The sequence below is a fragment of the Misgurnus anguillicaudatus genome, chromosome 24, assembly GCF_027580225.2.
Source record: "Misgurnus anguillicaudatus chromosome 24, ASM2758022v2, whole genome shotgun sequence".
Taxonomy (NCBI): Eukaryota; Metazoa; Chordata; class Actinopteri; order Cypriniformes; family Cobitidae; genus Misgurnus; species Misgurnus anguillicaudatus.
The window spans coordinates 12,908,623-12,933,932 of NC_073360.2; the positions used below are offsets into that span (position 1 = coordinate 12,908,623).

The 25,310-nt window shown below is 36.5% G+C and overlaps 1 protein-coding gene and 1 long non-coding RNA gene across 2 annotated transcripts; one reads left to right on the top strand and one right to left on the bottom strand.

Annotated features, from left to right (window-relative positions):
• On the top strand, positions 1-7,525 carry il10ra (interleukin 10 receptor, alpha). The gene is made up of 7 exons (XM_055196024.2): positions 1-433; positions 1,633-1,747; positions 1,864-2,033; positions 2,112-2,254; positions 2,570-2,723; positions 4,008-4,120; positions 6,133-7,525. Exons 1-7 carry the CDS (start codon positions 370-372, stop codon positions 6,988-6,990), a joined length of 1,617 nt encoding a protein of 538 aa, XP_055051999.2. The 5' UTR covers positions 1-369; the 3' UTR covers positions 6,991-7,525.
• Positions 7,526-17,636: 10,111 nt separating this feature from the next.
• LOC129437728 (uncharacterized) lies at positions 17,637-19,755 on the bottom strand. Its single transcript, XR_008642334.2, has 3 exons — positions 19,641-19,755; positions 19,490-19,517; positions 17,637-19,137 (listed from the first exon to the last, which is right to left on the bottom strand). It is a non-coding gene; the product is annotated as an uncharacterized lncRNA (long non-coding RNA).
• Positions 19,756-25,310: the final 5,555 nt, after the last annotated feature.

The following is a 25,310-nucleotide window of genomic DNA, read 5'->3' on the forward strand; positions in this document are numbered from 1 at the left end:
ATGTTTACACTCTCTACGCGCACACAGCCGGTCTGCATGCTTTGATGGTACGTATATAACCGCAAAAGAAAAAAAACAACATCGCTATCTGTGAGAGGGGGAGATATCTGCCATGACGAGGACATGAAGAATAAAAGGGGAAGTTACTGTGCAAATACATAGAGTGAGTCAAAGACTTAACCTCACATTCACACAAGAGACCGAGAGAGCGAGAGCGAGAGAGCGAGAGAGAGAGAGAGAGAGGCAGGCTGACATATTAACAGAGTAACTAAAGACTGTGTTACAACGAACATTCAGGTGATCATTTATGTGTGTCGAAGAGGACTTTGGATTTGTTGAGGGATATGCTGTTCATAAATTGATATAAAAATGGATTGGTCCTTATGGATGTCTGCGCTGGTCCTATTGATACACACTCCGCTTTATGTAGCAGGTAAGAGAAGATTGTTGTTGTAAAGTTGTATGTGATTTTAAACAGTCTCTTTGTGACCCTGGAACACAAAATCAGTCATAAGTAGCATGGATATATTTGTAGCAATGGCCAACAATACATTCTAGTGTGTGTGTGTATATGTATATGTATATGTATATGTATATGTATTTGTAAAGTAATAATAATAATTAATAAGTAATATGTGTTGCTAAGGACTTCATTTGGACAACTTTAAAAACAAGTTTCTTCAATATATATATATATTTTTTTGCCAATTCCAGATTTTAAAATACTGTAGTTGTATCTCGGCCAAATATTGTCCTATTGTCAAGCATTCAGATGATGTATAAATCTCAATTTAAAAATATTTTCCCTAATAACTGGTTTTGTTGTCCAGTGTCACATTTATTTGTTAGTGAAATGAATCTCACTTAAAAATAGGTTTTTTAATGTGTTGTTTAAGTTGTTCCTTACATGATTATAAATGTTAAAATAAAAATATCCCTTTAATGGCTCATTTGGATTTATCGTAAAGGCCAACAAGCGCCGAGCATACATTGACGCTCAGAGCCTTTTTGAAGAGCCGAATTCATTTCAGTTGGTACACGATTTACTTTTAAAGATTTTAGTATTTTTATAATTTATTATAAGAGTAGTAGGTGTTTAATTCATTGAAGTAAGTAAATGGGAGTTTCGTTGTAATCACAGCCCACAGTTTCTGTTACAACTGTACGCAATTGATGTAAATTCCATGTTTCACATCGGAGGTCCCCTATGTCATCATACAACCCCAAATTTGACTTAACAATATAGACTGTAAGTGTATGTATAAAAAAACCACAAGGTTGTTTATCTTGCTGTGGCTAATGTTATTTCTGCTTCAACTTAACCCTTTAATGTTAGCTTTAATAGAGTAATCCGATAAAGTCATCCTTAACATGTGAAAACCCCTAAGCTAAGGTCTTTTTTGTGACTTAAAATGATCATGTAAACAGCATTCTGTGAAAATATAATATTGATCATGTTAAAGACTGAAATCAATGTAAAATCATTGATTGATTTCTTTATTATTACAGACAGGTTCACAGAACTGTAAATACAGAAGTAACAATCCATTGCTCTATTGAAATAACAGCTGCGCTGATATAAAGTCTGGGAAAGTTTGAATATAATTCTTGTCACTACTGTCTTCCTAACAGGTGAAGGAAAGAAAATAAATATGACGTTTGACATATGGGAGGGAAATGTAACTGTGCTCTGGAGTCCCCCTGACGGAGCCCCTCTGAATGCCCTTTATCAAGTCAGCCAGGCTATGTAAGCAAAAAACCTTTTATATCACCCAATATAATACATCCATATTTTGATTATATTAATTTATGTGTTGTCTGGATACTTAAGCTCATATATTTGTCTTCTCATTTTTTTGTTAGATATGGAACACATGATTGGCATGTTGTGCCAAAGTGTAACATGATTAAAGAAACAACATGTAATATTGGAAACATTATAGACCAAGATCCAATCAAAGTAAAGGTTGGACTGTTTCAAGGCAATGTCAGCTTAGCTTGGTCATTTGTAAAAAGAGTTCATTTATCAGAGAGTAAGTAGTTTAAGTTTCATCATTTTACAGTTGTAGTGTACATTACAAGTGGCTCTAATGGGACTTTTCATGTTTTAGGCAAATTGTTAGCTCCAGATTTCCACCTGTTCTCCACCCCGAAAACAGTGAAGGTGAAGATCTTCAGGAAGCAGTTCTCGAAAAAGCTATTCCCCTATGGCCCACTTTACACCGTCACCCTGCGACTGAAAGGAGATGATCAGGTAGGTTTTCATAGTCACAATTTACAGGAAACTTGGTCACTTCATCTTCTTGGTTGATCGGTTTGCAACATTATTGGATTGGGAATGGATTTTACTATTACCCTTGGCCAACAACAAAAAATATGTTTCTGAAATATTGCTATTAAAAAAAATTAAGAGGGTTTCTGGTGAACACACAGATTTTGCAGGGTTCCTGTTAAGTCATTAGATGTCTCAAATGCATTTAAGTTTCATGATCGTACAGCTGCTCATCAGTAACACAATGTGAATGAGGAGTATATTTTCACTATGAAATTTATGTTTTCTCTGATTTAGATTATAAGCCAGAATAAAGATGATGATGAAGATGGTGAGGTGGAGTTTGGTTCCTTACAGTTATTTCAGGAGTATTGTATCAACGTGACAGTGGAGATGAAATCTGACAATAGTAGAAACACCTCATCACAGTGCTGCATATATCCATCTGAAGGTATATATATATATACGCACACACACACACGCACGCACGCACGCACACACACACACAGTTTATATTTAAATTTATTTTCATCTCTTCACTGAATTTTTTTTAACATGAAGTTAAAACAACTTGGTTTTTACTGATATAGCTTGAATTGACATGTGATAAGTTGACTTAACTTAAATGAAGTTCAATTTGTTTAACTCAAGTTAAAGTAACAAAAAATATGTTGATTTGATATATACCAAATACCACATACTTATACCACGGTTACAACAAGCATAGGCTCTAGTGCCTATTTTTAAGACATTTAAAACAAGTTAGATGTGCAGTTTACAGAAAAATAATCAACACCCATGGAAGATTTCGCAGCCAATCAGAATAAAGCATTCAACAGGCGCGTGGTATAATTTAAAATAATTTAAAGGACCTGAGTCAATTATTACACTTATACCACGGTTACCACATACATTGCTAAGACATTACTCTGGTAGGTAATTTAAGACATTTTCGGCTGTCCACCGTAAATGGTAGGTCCTTTAGTGTCAATGTTCCTAAATTATGGAATTTGCTACCCTTTTCACTTGGTAATATACCAACTTTGTCTACCTTCAAGACCCAACTTAAAACGTATCTCTTTAATACTTATTATGGATAATGTTAAGCGGCCTTGAGGCATGGAAAGGCGCAATATAAATAAAACGCATTATTATTATTATTTGACAGGTTAGGTGTGTGTTTATCAAAATGTCTCAACCAATCACAATAAAGCATTCAACAACCTGTTGAACGAAGCATATGTCCTCTCTTAAAATAACCACAAGAGCAATGTCGGTGGTAGCCATGGTAGAAGTGTTATAATTGACTCCGGTCCTTTGAATTATTTCAAAATAATGCAAAGCCGTGTTGTAACAGTACTGGTTCGCTTTACATTGTGCCACATTACGCACTTGGGTGTGCATTATTTTTGAATAATTCGACGGCCAGTCGTCAATTATTCCTTACATAATGCACTTCTGCTTCGTGTCGTGTCACATTACTATTTTGGGGGGTCATTATTTTCAAATTGTATTGTCTGAGTACTGCTATCTTTTTATCAATATTATAGACTTCAATTTGTAATACATAATAAAAATATAATTAAAAAATGTCCCAAAATACATCAAAAGTCCCTAAGTAAATCTTAGAAATTTCCACCACTGTGTAGAACCTGTTAAAAATAGGAATGTTTCTATTACAAAAATAATATCTTTGTGAGCAAAATCTAAACCATTGCATCCTCTTGTTTAATAGATATTTCAATGGTGATCTATATGGTAACTGTCGGTGTAGTTGGACCCATCTCAGTCTTCATGTTGGCAGTCTGTTTCTTCCTGAAGCGTCCTGGTAAAATGCCCGCTGTTCTGGTGAGTCACATAAAACTAGTTTCATCAAAACTAAAAGTATGAAATGCAAGTCTCAGTATTAAAAAAAGGAATAAAGTCAAGGCCTTTGGATTCTGATGCCTCAGTGACAGTAAAGGCTGAAATATCAGTTCTCCTTTCATGGAACTAAGGCAGAAGAGGAAACTCTGGGGATTTTTTTTGTCTCACGTATGCATATGCTCACCCACGTTTCAAAGAAAGCTATATTGGCTTAAAGCTTTGTAGTATATGCTATTTATTAAAGTGACATCGATTGTTAGGTTTAAAATCGTAAAACTATAGATGAAGTCTAATAGGCTAGCGTACTGTTAAGAATTAAAGCTAAAATCTATACCTTTTCCCTCTATAACTTTGAACTGACAATGGTTTAGCCAGCGGCATATCAATAGTTGCGTCACGTGTTGTTCCCACCCATAAATATGTTAAAATAAACCAGAAATATATTATTTTTATTTTAGAAAATATGACGTGCTAATGTAGAAACTAATCATCAGTATATCAAATAAATAATTCTTAGAAATATACGCAACATACAAAGAATAATATTAATACAAAACATAATAACTTTCTCTGCAAAATACCGAGGGGCAACTTTCCGATCTCTCTGATGAAGCCAATACGGAACTGATTTAAACTGCAATTCATCGACTGGCCACTAGAGGCTGGATTCCAAAGTGAGCCAATTCCCATAGACCTCCATGTTAAAATGCCCTTTACAGTAGAAAATAATATGTTTTCAGCCTGGTACAAAAAGTGTTTTTGGTCTGTATAGCTAATTTTGCCCTTCATTCATATCTGTTTAAATTATATTAAGCCCTAAAGTTCTGCATAATTAAGGCCGTGGTCACTTGAGTGACAGGTGAACTGCCAATGCTGTCACTATAGTCGAGCTAGGGGGCGTGGTTTTAGAAACCAACTACCTCAGCTTCACCCAACTTCCGCCTCTTTACCCATTTTCGGATATCCGTGAGTGATACGCGGTGACGCGCGGGCAAGATGGCGATGGCAGGCCCGCCTTCTTTAAGCTTTAAAAACGATCTTCAGAAACCTATGGGTGACGTCATAGACACTACGTCCATCTTTTTTACAGTCTATGCAAAATACACGGTTTTATTTAATAAAGATTTGAAATGTTTATTATAAAATATCCAGCCGTTATATCCAGTTGTTACAGGCACGCAATAAATCTTGGGATCGTCTAGCTGTGAAGAATCTATTCGTTCTATCCTTAGTAGCCTGGAGAAGCTGCATTTTGTGAAACTTTTGTGAAAATCACAAAAAATGCTGGCGGGCAACTTAAAAAAAAGGCTGGCAGGGAATGAGCTAATAAAGGTCTTTTACGGGTAATCGATGCGATTATGTAAGAAAAATATCCATATCTTTAACTTTAAAAACTATAATAACTAGCTTCTGGTAATGTCACTGCTCAACGTACACATGGCACTGAACGTTCACTACGCTAAAGTTCACTACGCTAAAACACTCATGTGAATAGCATGTCCAAGAAGGCGTTGTTAACGAATCAAGTTTATACATTACAATTTCTACATTTTGTAATAGTTGTAAAAGTCGTAATATTTTTTTTACAAATTTGCATCGATTACCCGCAAAGGACTTTAATTAACCCCTTGGATCCGTGTGGATTACTTTTGTGAAGGATGAATGCAGTTTTTTTAGACTGCTTTAATGAAAATGTTTGGACATTTTTGGTTGTCAAACATTTAATATGCACTTATGGATACATAGATTTAGCACAAATACAGTCATTTGAAATATACTATTAAATAACTCTTGGTACCTGAAAAATTGCCAAGAAAATTAATGGTCAGATTTCATAGTACTCTAAATTTTGTCATCAAACACCATGATTTTTAAAGATTTTAATTGTCGTTTAATGGTAAAGTGATATTTTTGATTCTCACTTTCAAGGTCAAGCTTTTAGAGAGTGTTTGGTTGTTAGTTTTAACCAAATTTCTTTATTTTGTGTCCATTAGAAATCTGCAGTAAATGAATGGCGTCCCATGAACGTAGGATCTGTCCAAGTGGAGAGCGTCACTGACAAGGGTTGGCTCATGATCAGCAACAAAATGTCAGGAAAAAATAAAACACTTGAATACACAGAAGAAGATAAAGACAGGAGAGAGAGCACAGACAGTGGTGTTAGCGTCAGCGAGCAGCACTCGGATAAGGTCGAAAGAACGGATGCGCCTGGGGGAAATGACGACAGCGGCTGTGGAAGCCTGACTGGATCTGAAGATGGTGGAAGAAGCTTGGAAGAACTCCCTTGTATGGATGGAGGAGTTACCAGTAGCAGTTGCCAAAGCAGAGAGGACAGTGGTTTGGGATTGGGGAACCGGGATGTTTCCGACAACCTTAAGGGGGACGACAGTGGACTTCTTTCCGAGATAGTGATTGTTGGGGATGGATATCGGAGTCAGAGCCCCTCTGGTGATGAACACTGTGAGATAACCGTACCCTGTGATGTAGACAGTAATACGGATGGCCCTAGCGGTGGCTATCGGTCTGGTCAGGTGACATGTTTGTGTTCAGACTTCGAAACTTGCATGTGGTGCAGAACTGGGAAGCTTTTAATGACTGTATGTGATTCAGCGTCTCATGAGCAAACCACAGCAGATGAACATGACAGACCAAGCTATCTGCAAAAATCTCCTGCACAGGATGCGAATGTGTTAGGATTGGGGGATTTGGCTTTTCAGTCGGATGAAGACTGCTGCGAATCGTCCACTCTTTTAATTTCCTGTCCCTTATTCTTACAAGAAGAACACAATCTGCAGTGCCGGTTGGACACTTTGCCTCTTACATTAGGAGATGTGGAACTGTCGTTCACGTGAGCTGTGAAGAAATGTTTTATGGGCATGTAAGCAAATAAGAAAGTGAAATGTACATTGTACATATTTGCTGTTTCCTTTAACTGACATTTATGGAACATAAGCAGTGTTTAGAGAGACAGCCGAGACGCTAAATCCGTCTGGGTTTCTCAAAAGCGAGACCATGCCTGTACATGGGCCATTTCGCTTGGTTGCTGGTCACCAGATGGGAGAACTCCAGCACAAAATCACCCCAATGTTTTCCTTTGGAGTGATTCAATGTGAGATACAGCCTGAATTTTGGTTGCTGCTTGACAATGAGTAAACCAAAAACTGTTGGTGGTTACATAAAATGTCATTGCTAGCTTTCAACTTCAGATCAAATGCTTATCTTGCGTATCTTACCCACAACTAATATGGTTACTTGATTATGCTATGTATGCGTTGATTTGATGCAGATTTGCACACACACACATATTTGTTTACTGACGTCTTTATGTTGAATTGTGTTAACAGCAATGAAAAGTGTTTATTGTAATAAAAAGTGACTAGATTTGTACATTTTCCGTGTGGTGCTTGCCTGTGTAAAATAACCACCATGGTTCTAGCACTTTTTAGCATGTTGCTAAAAAATAAAATAAAATAAAATAAAATAATTTAATTTAATTTAATTTAATTTAATTTAATTTAATTTAATTTAATTTAATTTAATTTAATTTAATTTAATTTAATTTATTTTATTTTATTTTATTTTATTTTATTTTATTTTATTTTATTTTAATTAATTTAATTTAATTTAATTTAATTTAATTTAATTTAATTTAATTTAATTTATTTTATTTTATTTTATTTTATTTTATTTTATTTTATTTTATTTTAAATTAAATTAAATTAAATTAAATTAAATTAAATTAAATTAAATTAAATTAAATAAATTTTGTACCTAAAATGTGCATATTGGTACCTCCAAGGTACACATTGGTACGGTATGGTGCTTTTCCATTGCATAGTACCCCACGGGTTGGGTCAGGTTACTTTTGGGGATTTTCCACTGTGTAGGCTACAGTACTGTGTACCTGACTTTTTAGTACCACAGCGGTTGGGGTTTTAAGCAAGCTGAGCCGATACTAAACGTGATGTAAAAACACTGTAAATCACTAATTGGTCTGAGAGAATCGTAACTACCAGTGTCATTGCTAAATGCAAGATTAGCTTTACAATTGCAACAATGGCAATTCGCAACTATTTTACAAGGTGGCTAATTTGTTTGAATTTGTACAATCAAATGTTTAGGGGGTGCCCTTCACTATTTTATTCTTATCTAATTGTATGTTTTTTTTTACGATTTACATTAAACAAATTTGTCATGTTGTAAAATACTTAAGAATTTACGTAAGATGAGGTTGAAAAGCCTTAGCGAGTGTGCACACCAAAGTGAGAGTTAACAAATATTCAACTTTGGATGAAAAGCTCAGCTTGTCGATGTTAGTTCATACTCCGCTGTCCAATCACAGTGGAGGAGGGGCGGGATAAACATCACAACAACCAATCGGCGCATCGTTCAACGACTGATAAACAAAGCAGAGTATCACAGCAACCAAAGCGCTCAGCTGAGAAAAACCTGTCAGTGTGCGCACCCCGTTAGCATTACAGCCTAAATTAGATATATTTTAATTACTTTAAATTGTTTAAAAAATGGCTACATTTTCTTTCCTCTGTTTATATTTTGTTCCCTTTAATGTATTTTTAGTCAGTCATAGAAAATAAAATATTTAAATGATTTAAACGATACTGTTCCTGCAAAATAACCCATAAAAACTCTGACATGCAAACAAAAAACGTACTATTTTACTCCTATATTATGAAAATAATTATGCAAACGCTAATGAGAAAGGAAAGCCCAGCATTTCCTCTTCTGGAAAGTCATGAGACCTTGTGACAGTACGTGGGTTCAAACGATATGCGACTTCCTCTGACGGCACATTAGACGGAGGACATGATGTAATGCCATCCTTATCTTATTATGAATAAAGATGAGCAATCGATAAGTCCTGAATGTAAGTCAAACCTTTTCAGTCTAGATTTTGTAGGTCTTGCACAATGTAATTGCGCAGTACTCCATAGACTCGGAACATTGAGACATTCAGCAAGAATGAGAGAGTGAAACTCCACTACATCATTGACCTCCATCTTCAGATAAGGAAGGAAAACACGGTACTTTACCCACTCAACAAATTATCACCTTATGAGGAATATCCAAGAAATTTTTGGATTAGCTTCCACTTGTTAGAGGAAAATTAGTCCTCAGTCTGACAGTAAATCAGTTCAGTATGATTGAAAAGAAAATGTCTTACATTTTCAATCACATAAAGAATGACAGATTTGTTGTGAATCAGATAAAGAAATCACATATATGCAGATGTAGACCATATTAAAACTTCACAACTCTCCAGTCTTAGACTGATAAATAATGAAAAATGAGCAAGTGGGGCAAACCCGGTCAATGGTTAAACAAAAAGTCATCAAGATATGCATCCTTTTTTGGCAATTCTGTTTGGTAGCACATTTAAATTTAACTTTTGTCCATACAGGCATACTGTGCATTAAAGGTTTTTTAGATTAAATGATATGTACGTTTTCTGGGAATCGAACTTGTGACCTAAGTGTCCCGAGCATGATGCACGTATGATGAATATACACCTTGTTGGATGTAAATTATTAAGTTCAGTTAATCAACATGAATTTTTAATTAATTTTTTACTTTCTTGAATATGAGGAGATGCTTATAAAAATAAAGGTGAAATAACTTAAGTCAATAGTAACTCCTCACTAGTCAAAAAGTTGAAAGAAGTTGTAAATTCAAGTTGATTAAACTTAAAAAATTGAAGTGGAACAAAGATTTTCTACAGTGTACAAATATAAGGGAAAGTGTTGTTTAAAGCAGTTTTAGATGACATTATGGCAAAACACAATGCATCGATGGAAAATAAAAGGAGATAAAGGCAATTAGGTAAGATTTGTTTTATTGTTTACAATAAAAAAACCTTAAGGAAAGAAAAGTTTGAGTTTGGATCTCAAAACCTAAACCTCATTCACACAGCATTTTGGTCCCAGACAATTTCCGTAAAATTGGCAGAGAGGCTTCTGTGTGAATACAAACGTGTCCCATAAAATAACTTTATAAGAACTTTATTTTCTTAAAGAGGTACAAGAAGACACTTAAGTTTTCACTGGGGTGGTACTTTTTTAAAAAGTACACTTTTGTACCTGAAATGTACATATCAGTATGTACCTAAAGTAGTACCAATTACCAGAGGTGGGGCACTCGAGTCACATGACTTGACTCGAGTCACAATTTTCAGGACTTGCGACTTGCTTGATTAAAGTATGAAAATGACTTGACTTGACTTTGACTTGAGAACAAGTTACTTGAGACTTGACTTGACTCGATAATGACTTGAACTTATAAATAATAAACAAACAGCAATAAAATTCATTAAAATAAAAATATTATTGTGACGTCAGCACCACTAATCAGCGTCTGTGCCTTTAACGCTGCACAATTCAAACCGCGCCAAACATGGCAGACAGTAACATTAGTCGAGCTCCACAAATAGTGTCGGTTGGCTATAAAAACTTTGAACTGAACCGTGCCAATAAAAAAAGATTTGCCAGATGCTAAATATGCAACGCAAGAATATCCGACAGGACAACCACAACGTCAAGAACCATAAGGAAAGAAAGTCAACTCTTTATAGGCAGTTTTACTCTATAACGATTACGCAATAAATTTACGTTAATCTTTCCTGTTTGTCATAATTTGGCCTTGGTTGCATATTATGCTTTAAATGTGACCATTATCATTACTGATACGTCTCGTAAATATGTATTGGGGAATTTGGCTATAACAGTGGCGTAGCTATTACATGTAACGTTAGGATAATGTCTGTAAATGTTCACATTTTCAAGTGTTTGTGTGGATTGCGTGTGGAAAATGCGATTGCAGATGATCTGTGGTCACGAGTCACGACCAACGGTTCGGCTCGCATGCAATTTGGAAAAGTTTATCATTTGCACGTGTTTTAAGCCTTGCAAATGTTAAAGGACAAGTTTGGTATTTTACACTTAAAGCCATGTTTTCAGATTGTTTTATGATAAAATAGAACGGTTTTGACTGAAATTTGGACATATGATGCTGGCCCGAGAATTATCGGGTGTTTGTTGTATCACCTCCCATCTCTATAATGGCTTTATAGGTGCACAGGAACAATCCTTCCTAAAATGCATTAAACTTTCATTTACAAAGACGTGAAACCCACCGAGCGGCCAGGGGCGCTCACCGACACGCTCACACAAAAAACGCTTCAAAAGACGCACTCCAACAGGTTTTATCGTAGTTTTTGTCCAACTCCATTGACTTGTATTAGATGTGCTGTGAGGTACGGTATTACTCTGCGCCGGGAAACGTTGTTTGTATTCTTGCAATTGGCAAAGGCCGATTATCGCCACCACCTGGGCTGGAGTGTCTATTATTCAAGCTCTCAGCGGAAGATTATCCGGGTGTGAGGCGTTTGGAAAAATAGGTCCACAAGTTTACAACGAAAGCTAAAACAGCTGTTGGAAAGCATCTTTTACAGCGATATTTGTGTGAGCATATCAGTGAACACCCCTGACCACTCGGCAGGGCCGCCTTAACCTAATGTGAGGCCCCGGGGCTAAGAGGTTTTGTAGGCCCCCCTTCCCATCGATTTATAGTCTCTTTTTTTAAGTGTAATATCTAGGTAATCTACATCACAAAATGCATTAGTTTCTTTCGAGACATAGAACAGTGAGTTTTCCCTCTTTGAGCCAGAAAACACCATAATATTGTTATTAACATATCACTGAGCCCACTTGAGCATAAACACAAGACACTTTATTTAACAACCACACACCTCAACTTGTGGTTATAATAAAACCATCATGTGTGAAAGTTTATATGTTTATAAGCTTTATGTTTATATATTTTTTGGAATATAATTTGCAGAAAATTGCCACTCACTAACTAAATGCTCACAACAGTTTTAAAAATATAATAAGTTAAAGTTAGTTTTAAAGTGAAAATGCATTAATGATAACAAAAGATAAGTCTTTATAGACATAATCTTGTTAAATGCATTAATGATAACAAAAGATAAGTCTTTATAGACAGAATCTTGTTTTTTAATCAGTTATTTATTTTGTAGGCTATTGAAGATATAGTATGCATTGTATTTAGTATTTATGCATACATAAGCATGTTAAACGACCAAGTATGAATATGCACAAGACAGACAGGGAACATACCTGTATATAAGATCTTTAGATAATGAGATTATAATGGTGCTATCAGGGGATGATCATTTGAGATGGTTTTGTCGCTCTTTACTTTCTTAGACTTGCACCTTTACCGTTGCGTCTCTTTCTCGTCTTTCTACCAACAGATGTGTGTACTGAGCTGACGTCGCGTCAAACTACATCGCTCCAGCTGCGCACGCGTCACTGATATAAACGCGAGTAAACTTAAACTTTATAACAACTAACAGCATTATGTGCGGGAACTCCTTTCTTAATTTAGCGGCACAGTTTCTTGTGCACGGGTCAGAGACTTTTGCATGCCAGAGACTCAGCTGAACGAGCACAGAGAGAGCGAATGAGCGAGCGCGCGCACGAAAGAGAGAGAGAGACCTGCACCTCACTAGTGCATTATGAAATTTCAGAAATGACTCTTTCATTTGTTGGTGGATTATTTCCCGTTTCTCTGTCACACTCAGTCTAACGTGCAGGAATGTCAAGTTGACAACGCGCACTTAATTACATTACGCAGAATAAAAAATATGTTACGTCTGACATTTTATTTCACGTTAAGTTACAACGGACCAATCAGCAGCCATGTAACGTGCAATTAGAGTGATTGACAGAAAACCCGACAAGTTACAAAACAATATGACATTTTCAGCTCGTCATGAACGCAAACTTGGGAGGCCCTTGAACTTGGGAGGCCCCTGGGCTTCAGCCCAGGTAAGCCCGTGCATTAAGGCGGCCTTGCCACTCGGTGAGTTTCATGTCTTTGTAAATTAAAGTTTAATGCATTTTAGGAAGGATTGTTCCAGTGCACCTATACACCCATTATAGAACTGGGAGGTAAAACAACTAACTCCCGAAAATTCTCAGACAGCCACATATGTCGAAATTTCAGTCAAAACCGTTCTATTTCATCATGAACGGTCTGAAAGCGGGGCTTTAGGTGTAAGATACTGAACTTGTCCTTTAACATTCAAGTGATTTTAACCGCAAAAAGGCGCTAAAGTGAGCAGCGTTCTGTAACTAAGCGCAAATGCATGTACGGTTGAATGTGTCTGGTCCAGCTCGTGATCATCCCTAGATCAGAACTCTTGATGTGTAGACTATAGAGAGAGTTGGGCTACTGTCTGTCTCTCACACTGTAGTCCATTAGAATACATTTGGCGAACAGAGCACTGAAAAAACAACAAAGTTTTTATGTGGAGAGACTGTTATGTTGCGGCGTTTGCAATTCGTCCTCCGTCTGTGTCTGCGTGCACGTTTAAGTGCCCTCAATAGTGCGCACACAAGAGAGACGCGTTAAAAAAAAAACAAGCGAACATAAAATCTTTCTGTTCTTGACAGGGCACATACAAAATTATATCTACAGTATTCTTTTTCTAATAAAAACATTTGTTTATTTCTTAAATGTATATAGATTAGAGGCAGTTCCAGCCTGTGCTAAAGAGACAGTGACCTCAATTAACCTACTCAAGTCTGTGTCATTAATGTTAATCAAACAAAATCAAATAAATTATGTAGCTCTAAAAAATAATTATATTTAATTCATACAATAAAGACAGTGTTATTATTCATGTGATTCGATTTCTTTACCTAATACTAATTTTAGACCTGAATGTACCCCTATTTATTTTAGTACTGTGACTTGACTTGACACTTATCAGGACTTGATTTGACTTGCTTAGGGTGAACACTTGACTTGGCTTGATTTATCTGAACTGTGACTTGAGACTTGATGGTTTAAGACTTGAGACTTGCTTGGACTTGACCATGTGTGACTTGTCCCCACCTCTGCCAATTACATCCTTTTTAAAGATACCATCCCAGTGACAACTTTTGTGCAAATATCCCTACACAGTCTAAAAAAATATGTTTTTTTTCAACCCAGCGTTGGGTCAAAAAGAGACAAACCCAACCTGTTGAGTTGTAATTTAACCTACTGTATAGGGTTGTCTTATCCCCAAACGCTTGGTTGATTTAACCCATTGTTGGGTCAAATATAAATTTTCTGGCATCTTTTAACCCAACAGCTGGTCAAAAATTACCCAGCGTTTTTTTTTAGAGTGCAGGCATTTTCACTCTTTAAAAAGAAAATACCTACAGTTTCAAAGAAAACTGAATAATGTGGAGTTTCTGCGGCCTGACTTGACATCTCACTCCCACGACCTATGCAAATAAACGCTATCACCTTAGTCATCACTCACAGTGGTTTTCCAGCATCCATGCTCCCCCACAGATAGTGCCTGTTGCACAGATGTTGAATGAAGAGATCATCGGTGATAATTTTAGGGTTTGTCCAAACCCAACACATGCTTTTATCAACTTTTAGATTTAAAGCGGCATCATCAGAACAGGTAGTTTTGAAATAACAATACAGGCGCATTGCCAAAGACGTAAATAGATGCACGAGTGTGAGGTCACATCTGAAGTGAGAATATTTTGACAATAAATGGTCTGGTGCTCATCTCACGGCAAGTGCCTGAGCGGATGTGGTTTAGTAAGGCTGATGATTGTGGGTTTTGTTTAGCTGCAACTAGGTTTGAACATTTCTTGTCTAAAATGGCTAAAATGGGTTATATGGACAAAAAATATAAAAATAATGATTTGGCATTTAAAAATAAAAATAAAAAATGCATCAGTGTTAATTCTTCTGATGTTATTACAAATGTTTAATATGCCAGTAGCTCTCTAAATTAATAATTTACACAATTCATATATATATATATATATATATATATATATATATATATATATATATATATCCGTATGCTGGTTATCATTTTTCTATTTTAAAAGAAATGATGCATTGCACAAGACACTAGCATAGCATATGGCAAACATAATGGCATTGAACACGATATGATTTTACTATGTTAGTACAGTGTTTTTGGACACTAACATGTTATTTCTTCTAGATATCTTGGAGTATCAAGTAGTACTCAATGCTAAACGAATTTGACAATTCGACAAGATGAATGAACTGCCTTTTGAAGTTCTTGTGTACCGGACAAGTGCAATGCATGTCCTAGAAAACATTCAGTATTAATTACTTTGATTTGATTACTTTGAATCCATTTGTGCCTCCCCCCCAAAGACAATTTATGGCAAAATCTTCAAAAACTTAGAATATGAATTAATGAAAACATATTAAATGATACAGCACTGTAAAAAATCCAACTTTAAAATGTTCATTCAACAAAGAACATTAAGTAACTTGAACAAAGATTTCTTTGTTGAAGGGCGTCAATTGATTATTTTGTGTTCACTGAATAAAAAGAGCATAATCATTCAGCTAACAAATATTATTTTGTTGACTGGACTTGTATAAGTTTGTATAAGTTTTTGTCCAATTCGTTCACCCAACTTGCCGAACTGAGTAATCTGAACAAGCAATTAAAAAAAAACAATGGTCGGAATGGTTCCCAGCATGCATTGCGACATGTTCACTTCTTTGGTTAATATTTACTAAAAAAGATGACTGTTTTAATGTTTGCTGGATTTATTTATGTTGTTATGTTGTTAATGTTAGTTATATGTTGTATTTAGAGTAATTTTTAAAGAATTATGTTTGTTCATTGTTACCATGATTGAGAAGTGTGTGTTCAGTGTAGAGGGCAGCACAATGATAAAGCGCGCATCATTGTTGCCTCACAGCAAAAAGGTCTCTGGTTTAAGTCAGACAAAGACTTTGTTTATGAGACCTTTCTGTGTACAGTCCAAAACATGTAGATTAGTTAAATTTGGATATACTAAATTACTCTTTACCCAACTTAGCCACTAGTTGAGTAAACATAGAAATTTGCTTATTACCTAATCAATTTAAGTTGGTTCAACTTTTTTGTGTAAGTTGACATTACTCAGTAAATTGAGTTAGGTGAACTACATCATCCAAGAGTTGAGTAAACTCAAAAAAGCTGTGCAGCAAGTTGCCTTGAAAATTTAAGTTAAGTCAACTTTTTTTTTTACAGTGAGTGCAAAATGGACTAAAATGTCATAAAACTGGGGCCTCCCCTGGCACCATCTCACGCTCCCCAGTTTAAGGAACCAAAACTGCCTTCTTTCACTTCTTTGCAAATGTAAAAGCTTGCCTACCAGAAACAGAAATGAATATGAAATCGTAGGCACAGCAGGGCCAATTTTTGGAGTGGTTCCAGTTTATCTAACTCAAGGGAGTTCAGAAATTCAGAAAGCAGATTTTAAGAGACATAATGTTGCTTTTATTGTGATCATGTTGTGAGCATACTAGTTTGATATAAGGGTGATCAGATTTATGACAGAACTGTTTACTAAAGTAATCATACTAGTCATGGTGACATCCCAGTGCCTTCAACCGTGGCACACATGTGTGGTTAGAAAGAGACTGTTAAGAAAAAAAAAACTTTTCCTGCTCACAGTGCAAAGGAAACAGTCTGGTAATTCTGTTAGCTGTTGTCTGAATGATTTTTACAGACCACCTCCACATGCTTTGCATGTCGTGCGTCAGCACAGGAAACAACTAACCAGGATCCATAGATGGTTTAACAGATAATAAAGTTCATGTTGGTTGAGGTTTAGTGCATGAGCCCTCTGCATCGATTCTAATGAATAACAAAATGTGAAAATCTCATTCCAAAGAAGACAGATATGACCCATAAATCATATTATTAGAAAGGAAACAAGAGCCCAAATTCATGTTTACATACATACATACATACATACACTGCTACAGTAGTTACTTTAATCTATAGGAAGACACAATAATTTAATGTAAAATACATTTCTTTCCACACTTACACTTCACAAGATGGCCAACTTTATGTTCATTTGCTTGTACATACTATATTAAGAATCGAAATCTTGGTTGCATTTCACCCATACCAGTTTTAAAAACACAGGAGGAGTACATATTTAAATAATCTGCAATATTTACTATACACTCCAAAAATGCTAGGTTATTTTCAACGTTCGGTCAAAAATGGATGAACCCAACATGTTAGGTTGTAATTTAACCTACATTATGCTGGGTTTCATTTCATTGTTGGGTCAAATATATCAATTTTCTGGATTAATTTAACCCTATGGTTGGGATTGACCATTTTTGACCCAATGCTGGGTTGAAAATAAGTGTAAGATATCAATTTACTATAGGTAATAATACAGAATACTACAGTAGCAAACTACATGTAGGAATGTACTATACTGTAAATAAAAAAAATTGCTGAACATTGTAAAATATCAATTTTAACAGAGCATACTATGACATTAAATAGTGTATCTAGAACAATACTCATGTGAATTAAATAAAAGAATAATTTTTAAAGCAAGTATTTTATTTGATTCTTTTACTTTTATCTAAAGTTTTACCCAACCCAACCAAAGATAAAAAATACACCAATTAATATGTGGGGAATTACACCACAAATACAGTTTCTTATTGTTAGCTGCCCAATATTAGAAGGAAATTGGAAAGGGCGAGGCGTCTGTCCCGTTTGGGTTTTTGAAAAGTTAATTTGGAGTCTTTTTACACCTGGTCACTCCATGCATTTTCTCTATACGATTGTAAATGCCCTCCCAAAACGTTTTTGAGACGTATTTAAATTAGATTGCTCAAACCACTTTAGGAGGTGGTCTGGGACACATTTCAGAGGACAAGTGGACAAGTGTAAATTGAACTGCACGTTCTGATTGTATTTGTGGTCGTTACATAGTTTGTATACACAACTTTAGGCAAACTATTCATTTCGAGAAGAAGCGCGGATGCGGCTTAAAAATAATGTTTTAATGCACTGCAAACGGCGAAGTTTGCCAGTGCGCTGCCATCAGGCATTTGTTGCTCATGCTAACCATAGATATGTATAATAAAGGCTGTCTCGCCCGCGCTGCTGGCCAATGGAGGTCGACGTCTGCACCTGGCGGCCATCTTGTCTCAGTCAGCTCGCCCACCCGCAGCACCGTGCTCCAATGGCGCACGTACCTTAAAATAACCACAACTTGAATAATTTTCATGAAACATGTTCAAGCAACCAGAATGATTCCAACCAGTATTATTAAATCAAACCGTTTGAAAATCTGTAAATCATTGAGCAAGTTATGACTATTTAAAAGTACGTGCACCATCAAAACACAATGCCACGAGTGAGCGAGCCGACCGAGACAAGATGGCCGCCGGTGATGATGTTAGAGATTCAGACATCTGGCCTTTATTATAAATATCTATGGTGCTAACCATATACAAACACTTCCTCATTCCACAGCGCAGCTGACTACAGCTGGATTAGTTCAAAAATGCGCAGCACTTTTTGCAGTTAGGTCTGTTCAGGATCTATATCCTGAAATAAAGCCAAAGTTGTTCAACAGATGCCTTATACCATCTATGCAATTAAGAGGCACCAAAACATATAGAAGCTATGAAGTTGGTGTGGGACTCAGTATGGTGACCTTTTAAGAGTCTGAGAAAACGCTTTTCTTTGCATCTGCGGTGAATTTGGAAACAGTGAAAAACAGGATAAAAAGTACCTTTTACCGAACAGCCGCCTCTTGTTGTTCTGCTTTTCCCAGACTATGAGAAAGTGATGTATACTTTAGCAGAGGTATGAATCATATCACATCTCCACTTTTCTCACTTTTACATTTCAGTGTGATTCACATTTTTCACAGAAGTTAAATCAAGAAAATAAATAAACGGATGCTTTCACGGTAGCATGAGATGAAATAAAGTTTAAAGTGTTGCAAAGAAAAATAACTCGGGTTCATTCAAGATTTTACAGTAAGAGATAAATAAACGATGAATCACTGTCAACAGTGACTGGGCGTTATTTCTTGTCAATGATCCTGCTTATTGAAAATGGAGATTTCGTCATAGCCACTTTCCTGAAAGAAAAGGATACAGACAAAAACAAAAATACAAATAAAATCTTGTATGCAATATCACTACCACACACACACACACACACACTGAACGAAATAAGTTGAAGCTTTTCATTTTAAATTTTCACATTTACAGTTTACTTTGCTGTGCGAATCATGTCAATCATGCTTACTTGAATCATGCCATTACTGTGATGTAACTGCATTATGAATTATTGACATCATAATGTACTACTTCCGTTCAAATACAACATTAATGACAAACATTTTGGTGTTGTCCAATGATATACTTTATATATGGTATACAAAGCTTACTGTAGCCTGTTCGACCAACTATTGCTTTAGATTCACTTACTTCAAAATTTTATCTTTCACAGATGGCTCTGTCAAAGAAGAGATGGATGCAAAAATATAATCACTTTTCATTTATAATTTATTAAGTATACAGTTTGTTGGGTCATTGGATTAATGCTGTTATAGTTTTTATACATAACGAAGTCACTCACGTTTACAGCAGCGAATTTTCTTGCAACACCTCTGCAACAAACAGATCAGCAGGAGCAGCCCTAAGACACCAAAAGCTACGCCTATCCCGATCGACACAGCCATAGATCTGTTATCTAAAAAAGATATATTCAGACACTCTTACACAGTTTCACAATGATGTAAACTGAATTATGTCATTATTTAAAGCTGTTAGGGCCCTTGGGACACTAAGTAGTACTGTTGCATTTATGCCTTGTCGAAATTATTGTAACCTTAAAGGGACATTCCACCTTTTTTGAAAATTTTCCATCAAAATTGACTCTTCTGTAGTTATATTGTGTACTGTGGCCGACAGAAAATTAAAAGTTGCGATTTTCTAGGCAGATATGGCTAGGAACTATACTCTCAAACTGGTGTAAAAATCAGTAACTGAAAATAGTCCCCTTGGTTACGTTCAATGGCAGGGGACTATTTTTGGGAAGTGCGTAATATCACTACGCCTGCTGCAGCCATATTACATCAGCAAAGTCCTTGATTATTACGCCAGAATGAAAGTATAGCTCATAGCCATATCTGCCTGGAAAACCGCAACTTTTAATTTTCTGTTGGTCTTAGTACACGATGAAACTACAGAAGAGTTTTAAATAAGAAAAATATTGAAACTCTTTGGTTATTTTTGAGCGTGATGCTAATGGTCTATTTAGATTCAATGGATTATGCTAAGCTACACTAAAAGTGGTAGCGCCAGACCCGGAGATCAGCTGAATGGACTCCAAAACGGTCAAAATCAAACGTCTCACTCCAGGGGAGCTGGAAAATAAGCATATTTTCAAAAATAGTGGAGTATCCCTGAGAAATGGCAATGGAGTTTATGTTTGTTTCATATTCATATATTATTTGTTTAATCATATCTAATAAATGCCCTACTGAAAAATCCAGCTAAAACCAGCATAAGCTTGGTTATAGCTGGTTTAAGCTGGTTTACGCTGGTCCTCCCAGCCTGACAAAGCTGGTCATGCTGGTGGGCCAGCTGGTATTCCAGCATGACCAGCTAAGTCCAGCTAGAACAGCTTAAAATGTGACCAAAACACAGCTAGACCAGCTTGCTACACCAGCAAAACCAGTTTCCTACACCAGCAAAACCAGCTAAAACCAAGCTGGGGACCAGCTAAAACCAGCTCACCAGCTTATGCTGGTCTTAGCTGGATTTTTCAGTATGGTGGATCTATAGGTGTCTTTAAACAGCCTGGTTAAAAGGGTCATAGCTTAAAAATTTGTCTTTTCCATGTGTAAAGGTGGAGTCCATGATGTTTGAAAGCCAATGTTGATATTTGAAATCACCTAAACAAACACGCCCCTACACCAATAGAATCTGGACCTTCTGTTGATAGACCCGCCCCACACATACGCAACCAGGCATTTGATTTGATTTGATTGGCTATAAGTGTGTTTTGGTAGTCGGCCCGTCTCCTTTTCCAAAGCGTTTTTCAAACATCGTGGACTCCGCCTTTAAGTACTATATTGGGTCCCCAGTGCTTCTATCAACCTAGAAAAAGTGAAAAAGGAAAACCCAATAACTTAGTTTTGATAAATCATTCTCTGCAAGCATGTGAAAAATAGCTCATTCAGATTTTCTGTTTTGTGAGTATGTAGCAAGTCTAGTTACAATAATACCCCCCTTAATCTGCACTATCCAAACACGGCACTGCCATTTAGTGCAGAGAGAGAGAAAAAATAAAGAGCTACAAAAAGCCACAAATAAATAAATAAATAAATAAATAATGTCGGCTCTGACTAAGCTCAGCCTTTATGAAAGAAAACTCTGATGCTGCATTGGTTCTGTTTACATTGAACTTTGTTGTTGTCATCATGGTAGAGCTTATATTTAATAATTTTGTTTTATATTTCAATATAATTTTATGTTTCTATCTGACTCATATTACTATATTCATATTTGTAAACAGTCATTTTATAACATTGCTTATGCACTTGCTGTTTAAAAACATTTATGTCACCTCAAGCTGCATTAGTTTGTGCAAATACACATACATGCCACTACATGTTGTGACACTTTTCTCAGTAAATATATTTACAAAGGCACTTTTAACACACATTTTCACCAGTTGTTGGTAACATCAACCCATGCAATTCACGCATGCAAAGGTGTCATACAAGTGAACTCGCATGATGAGTAAACCCAAACACACAGCAAGGGTAACTCAGTTGGTTTAAAAAAAAGAAAAGAAAACTGCTGGAATGGCCCATCCAATCACGTGACTTAAATCCAATTGAAAATCTATGAAAAGAATTACAGATCAGAGTTCATAGAAGAGGCACATAGAAAGTTCAAGGTTTGTTTGTGTGGAAGGGTCAACATCACACATGAGCAATGCATTCAACTAGTTCCCTTTATGAGGGAACTTCAATGATGCGTCATGAAATGACACTTTGAGACGCAGCATCTCGTTCCCGATCTCAGGGAACAGAAGTTACAGTGTTAACTAAGACGTTCCCTTTTGAGGGAACTTCAACGTTGAGTCAAAAAATGACACTTTGGGAAAGCCACCAGCATTAGTGCATCTGAATAATTTATGAAATGTCTTACGCAGTAACAACATAAACAAATGTCTTTTGTGGAACACATGAAACTTCCGGTAAACTTCGCAAAGAATCAATAACAAAAAAGTCCTTTAAAGTAGTTTATTTCTGATAAAAAGCAAAATAAACAACAAGTAGATTACCTTAGTTTAAATAATAGTTAAAGCGTATCAAAAACTACACTAATAGCTAACATAACTGTGTAAAATGTGTACAATATAATGTATACAATCTTAACTACAGATCGGCTTACAGTATATAGGTTCATCTGTATCTACCTGTATAGGTTTTTAGAACTATGAATCCATTATAAAATACTGTAGCAAAAGCAAATTAATGCCCTGCCGATCAGTCGCTTCAGGGCATCGATTTAGAACATCTCACAACCAAACCCAGCCTTGAGAGGTTGCTTTCTCTAATACACTTCCTCCATGAGAGAAAACTGTCAGAACTAATAAATTGGCTACTGGATGCAGTTCACGGTTCATCCCCCCAGGTACATTGGATTGTTTCACCGAGGTGGACCCCATGAAAGCTCAGTTGTTGCAAGAAGAGATTTTTAATATCGGTCTAACAAGACAGCAGTTCGGCGTCGAGATGTCATTCCTGGCCATACTGTATTAATAGTCTGGGGCTATTGCTTAAAGCCAACAAAGAGCAATTTAACCCCCTAACAAGGAAGTTGTTTCTCTGGGTGGCTTAGGATTTAGTGACGATTCAGGGACATCTGTTTCATGCTCACATCCTCATAGCAATGTCCAGGATCATATCAGGCCACACTGAAGTATTTTTAGAAATAACTGGATTTGATTGCAGCAATGTCCAACTTCATTATTTTTGGCCTAAAGCACATAAGACTTCCTCAGTGGTGACTCAAAAGGGTTCTCCCAGAGGGGAAACCTGTTCTGTATGTTCAGGGTTACAGGCAAATGCCTTCATTCCTTGTCTACACCAGCGGCGGCTCGTGACTGCTCAACGAGGTTGCGCTAATTCAAAAGTAAGTGTTCGGATTGTCACGTGTGGTTCCCTTTTCCAAAATATGTCTCCTGCGTGTTGAGAGATCCTGTGTGCATCACGTGTTTTGTAAAAATAAGTGTCTGCTGCGCACACGTCAAAACCGTTTATGATAAATACACGTTCCCAAAATACACGCTAGACACTTCCTTAACAGTAAACTCTGATTACGCATGAGATTATGCGAGTATCTGGCAAACGCGAGCGTCTCTTTTATCATAAACCCTTTAGACGCATTTGCAGCAGGCAATTATTTTGGCATGACACGTGATGCACACACGATCTCTCAAAGCGCAGAACACATATTTTGAAATTACGAACTACACACATGACAAGTTACATACATGTTGTGACGAACTTCGCATCGTGCGCCCTCAAAAAAATTAAGTCACCAGCTGCCACTGGTCTAAATGGAAGAAACCATGGTTTCTCACACTCAAATAATGTATGGATTCAGCCCTTGTTTCATTAAAGCAGTCCTTCCAGAAAAACGCAGAGTTTTTTTGTGATTGTTGCGGGCAAAAATCCTCGATTTTTTCTTAAAAAATGCGATGGAATATGCGGGATATTTATGCAATTTATGCGATGGAGTTGCGGGAATTTGCGAAAATTGCAGAACTTGCAAAAACTGCGGAAACTTGCAAAAGCTGCAATGATGTTCACGTCACATAATCACGTCACTTCATAACGTTCCCATGGCAATAGAGGACACGGCTGCGCTTTTGGGAAGTAAATGCAACATTTTTCGACTTTCTGCTAATATATATGTGACTTTTTGCTACGAAAATGTGGAGATTATGAAATCATGCAACCCCCGCATATTTTGTGTGCGGAAATATGTAAATAATGCGGTGAAAGTGCGTCGTATTTGGAAAAAATGCAGCCCCGCATAAATATGCGGACTTTGGCTGATTATGCAATATATTGCGCGATCGCACAATCGCGTTTTTCTGGAGGGACTGATTGAGACTTCAGGGGATCCACAAAAATGACTGCATGGTGTTAGTACAGTCTCGGCAGTTCAGCATTAAGATGATGGCGTTCCCAAAGTGTAATTTCATGATGTAGCGTCTCGTTCCCTATCTCAGGGAAAAGAGGTTACAGTCGTAACCGAGACATTCTCCATACAGGAGACATCTTGACATTTTCATTACCAACAAAGGCTTTTGTCCAAATGTACTTATAGACATGTATAGTTTGGTTTCTTTGCATGAGCGGATTGTTGTATGTGTACACTGGTGTACATTTCATGTTAATAACACCTTCAGAAATATATTTACAGAGAAAAATGGTACTTATCTTGCTGTATACAGTATATGCGAAAATAACAAGATTTGTCAATTAAAAAATAAATAAAAATTAATTTGGCAGTTCCCTACCACTGCCTATGCGGCCCATCAGATGGCACTTCGAGACCCACAACCGGGCCACAGCCCACCGGTTGAGAATCACTGGCCTTTAATGTTTGGGTCTATGCAACAGCACATAACATTTGATATTCATACAGTACATGTGTAAAATTACAGTTGCAGATTGAAAGTCAACTTCCTCTTGAGTGTTCACAGACCAACTCTGACCTTTGTAATATGGCGGATGGCTGACAAATAGCCTATTAAAACAGCCATTAATGAAGCATCTATGTATTATAATCTATGTTTCTACCAACTGCAGTTTTGGTTAGTTTTTCAACTGACAATTTAAGGGTTTGATATTTCCAATAAAGCCCAAGCCTCCAACTTAAGTTTAACAAAGACATAAATGTTTTACTAGTTTGAAACTAACCACTTATTCTGTGACTTAACTTCATCATTAGGCATCTATTGATAGTTTTAAACGGTGCGTGCTCAATGCTACATGCTAGCATCTTAGCTTTTATATCAGGGTCAATCGAATCCAAAATATGTGTTGACATAAAGGACATAAGTGTCTAACACTCTTGTAAAATGACTTTCTTATCCATGTTGTCCTCTTGATCTTGCTGTGCTTAGATGAAGAGTGGGCTACTTCTTAGCAAATAGTAATAAAAGACTTTTGACTCGATATGCTACTGTTTCTATATCAGTAGACGGCATCTGTGG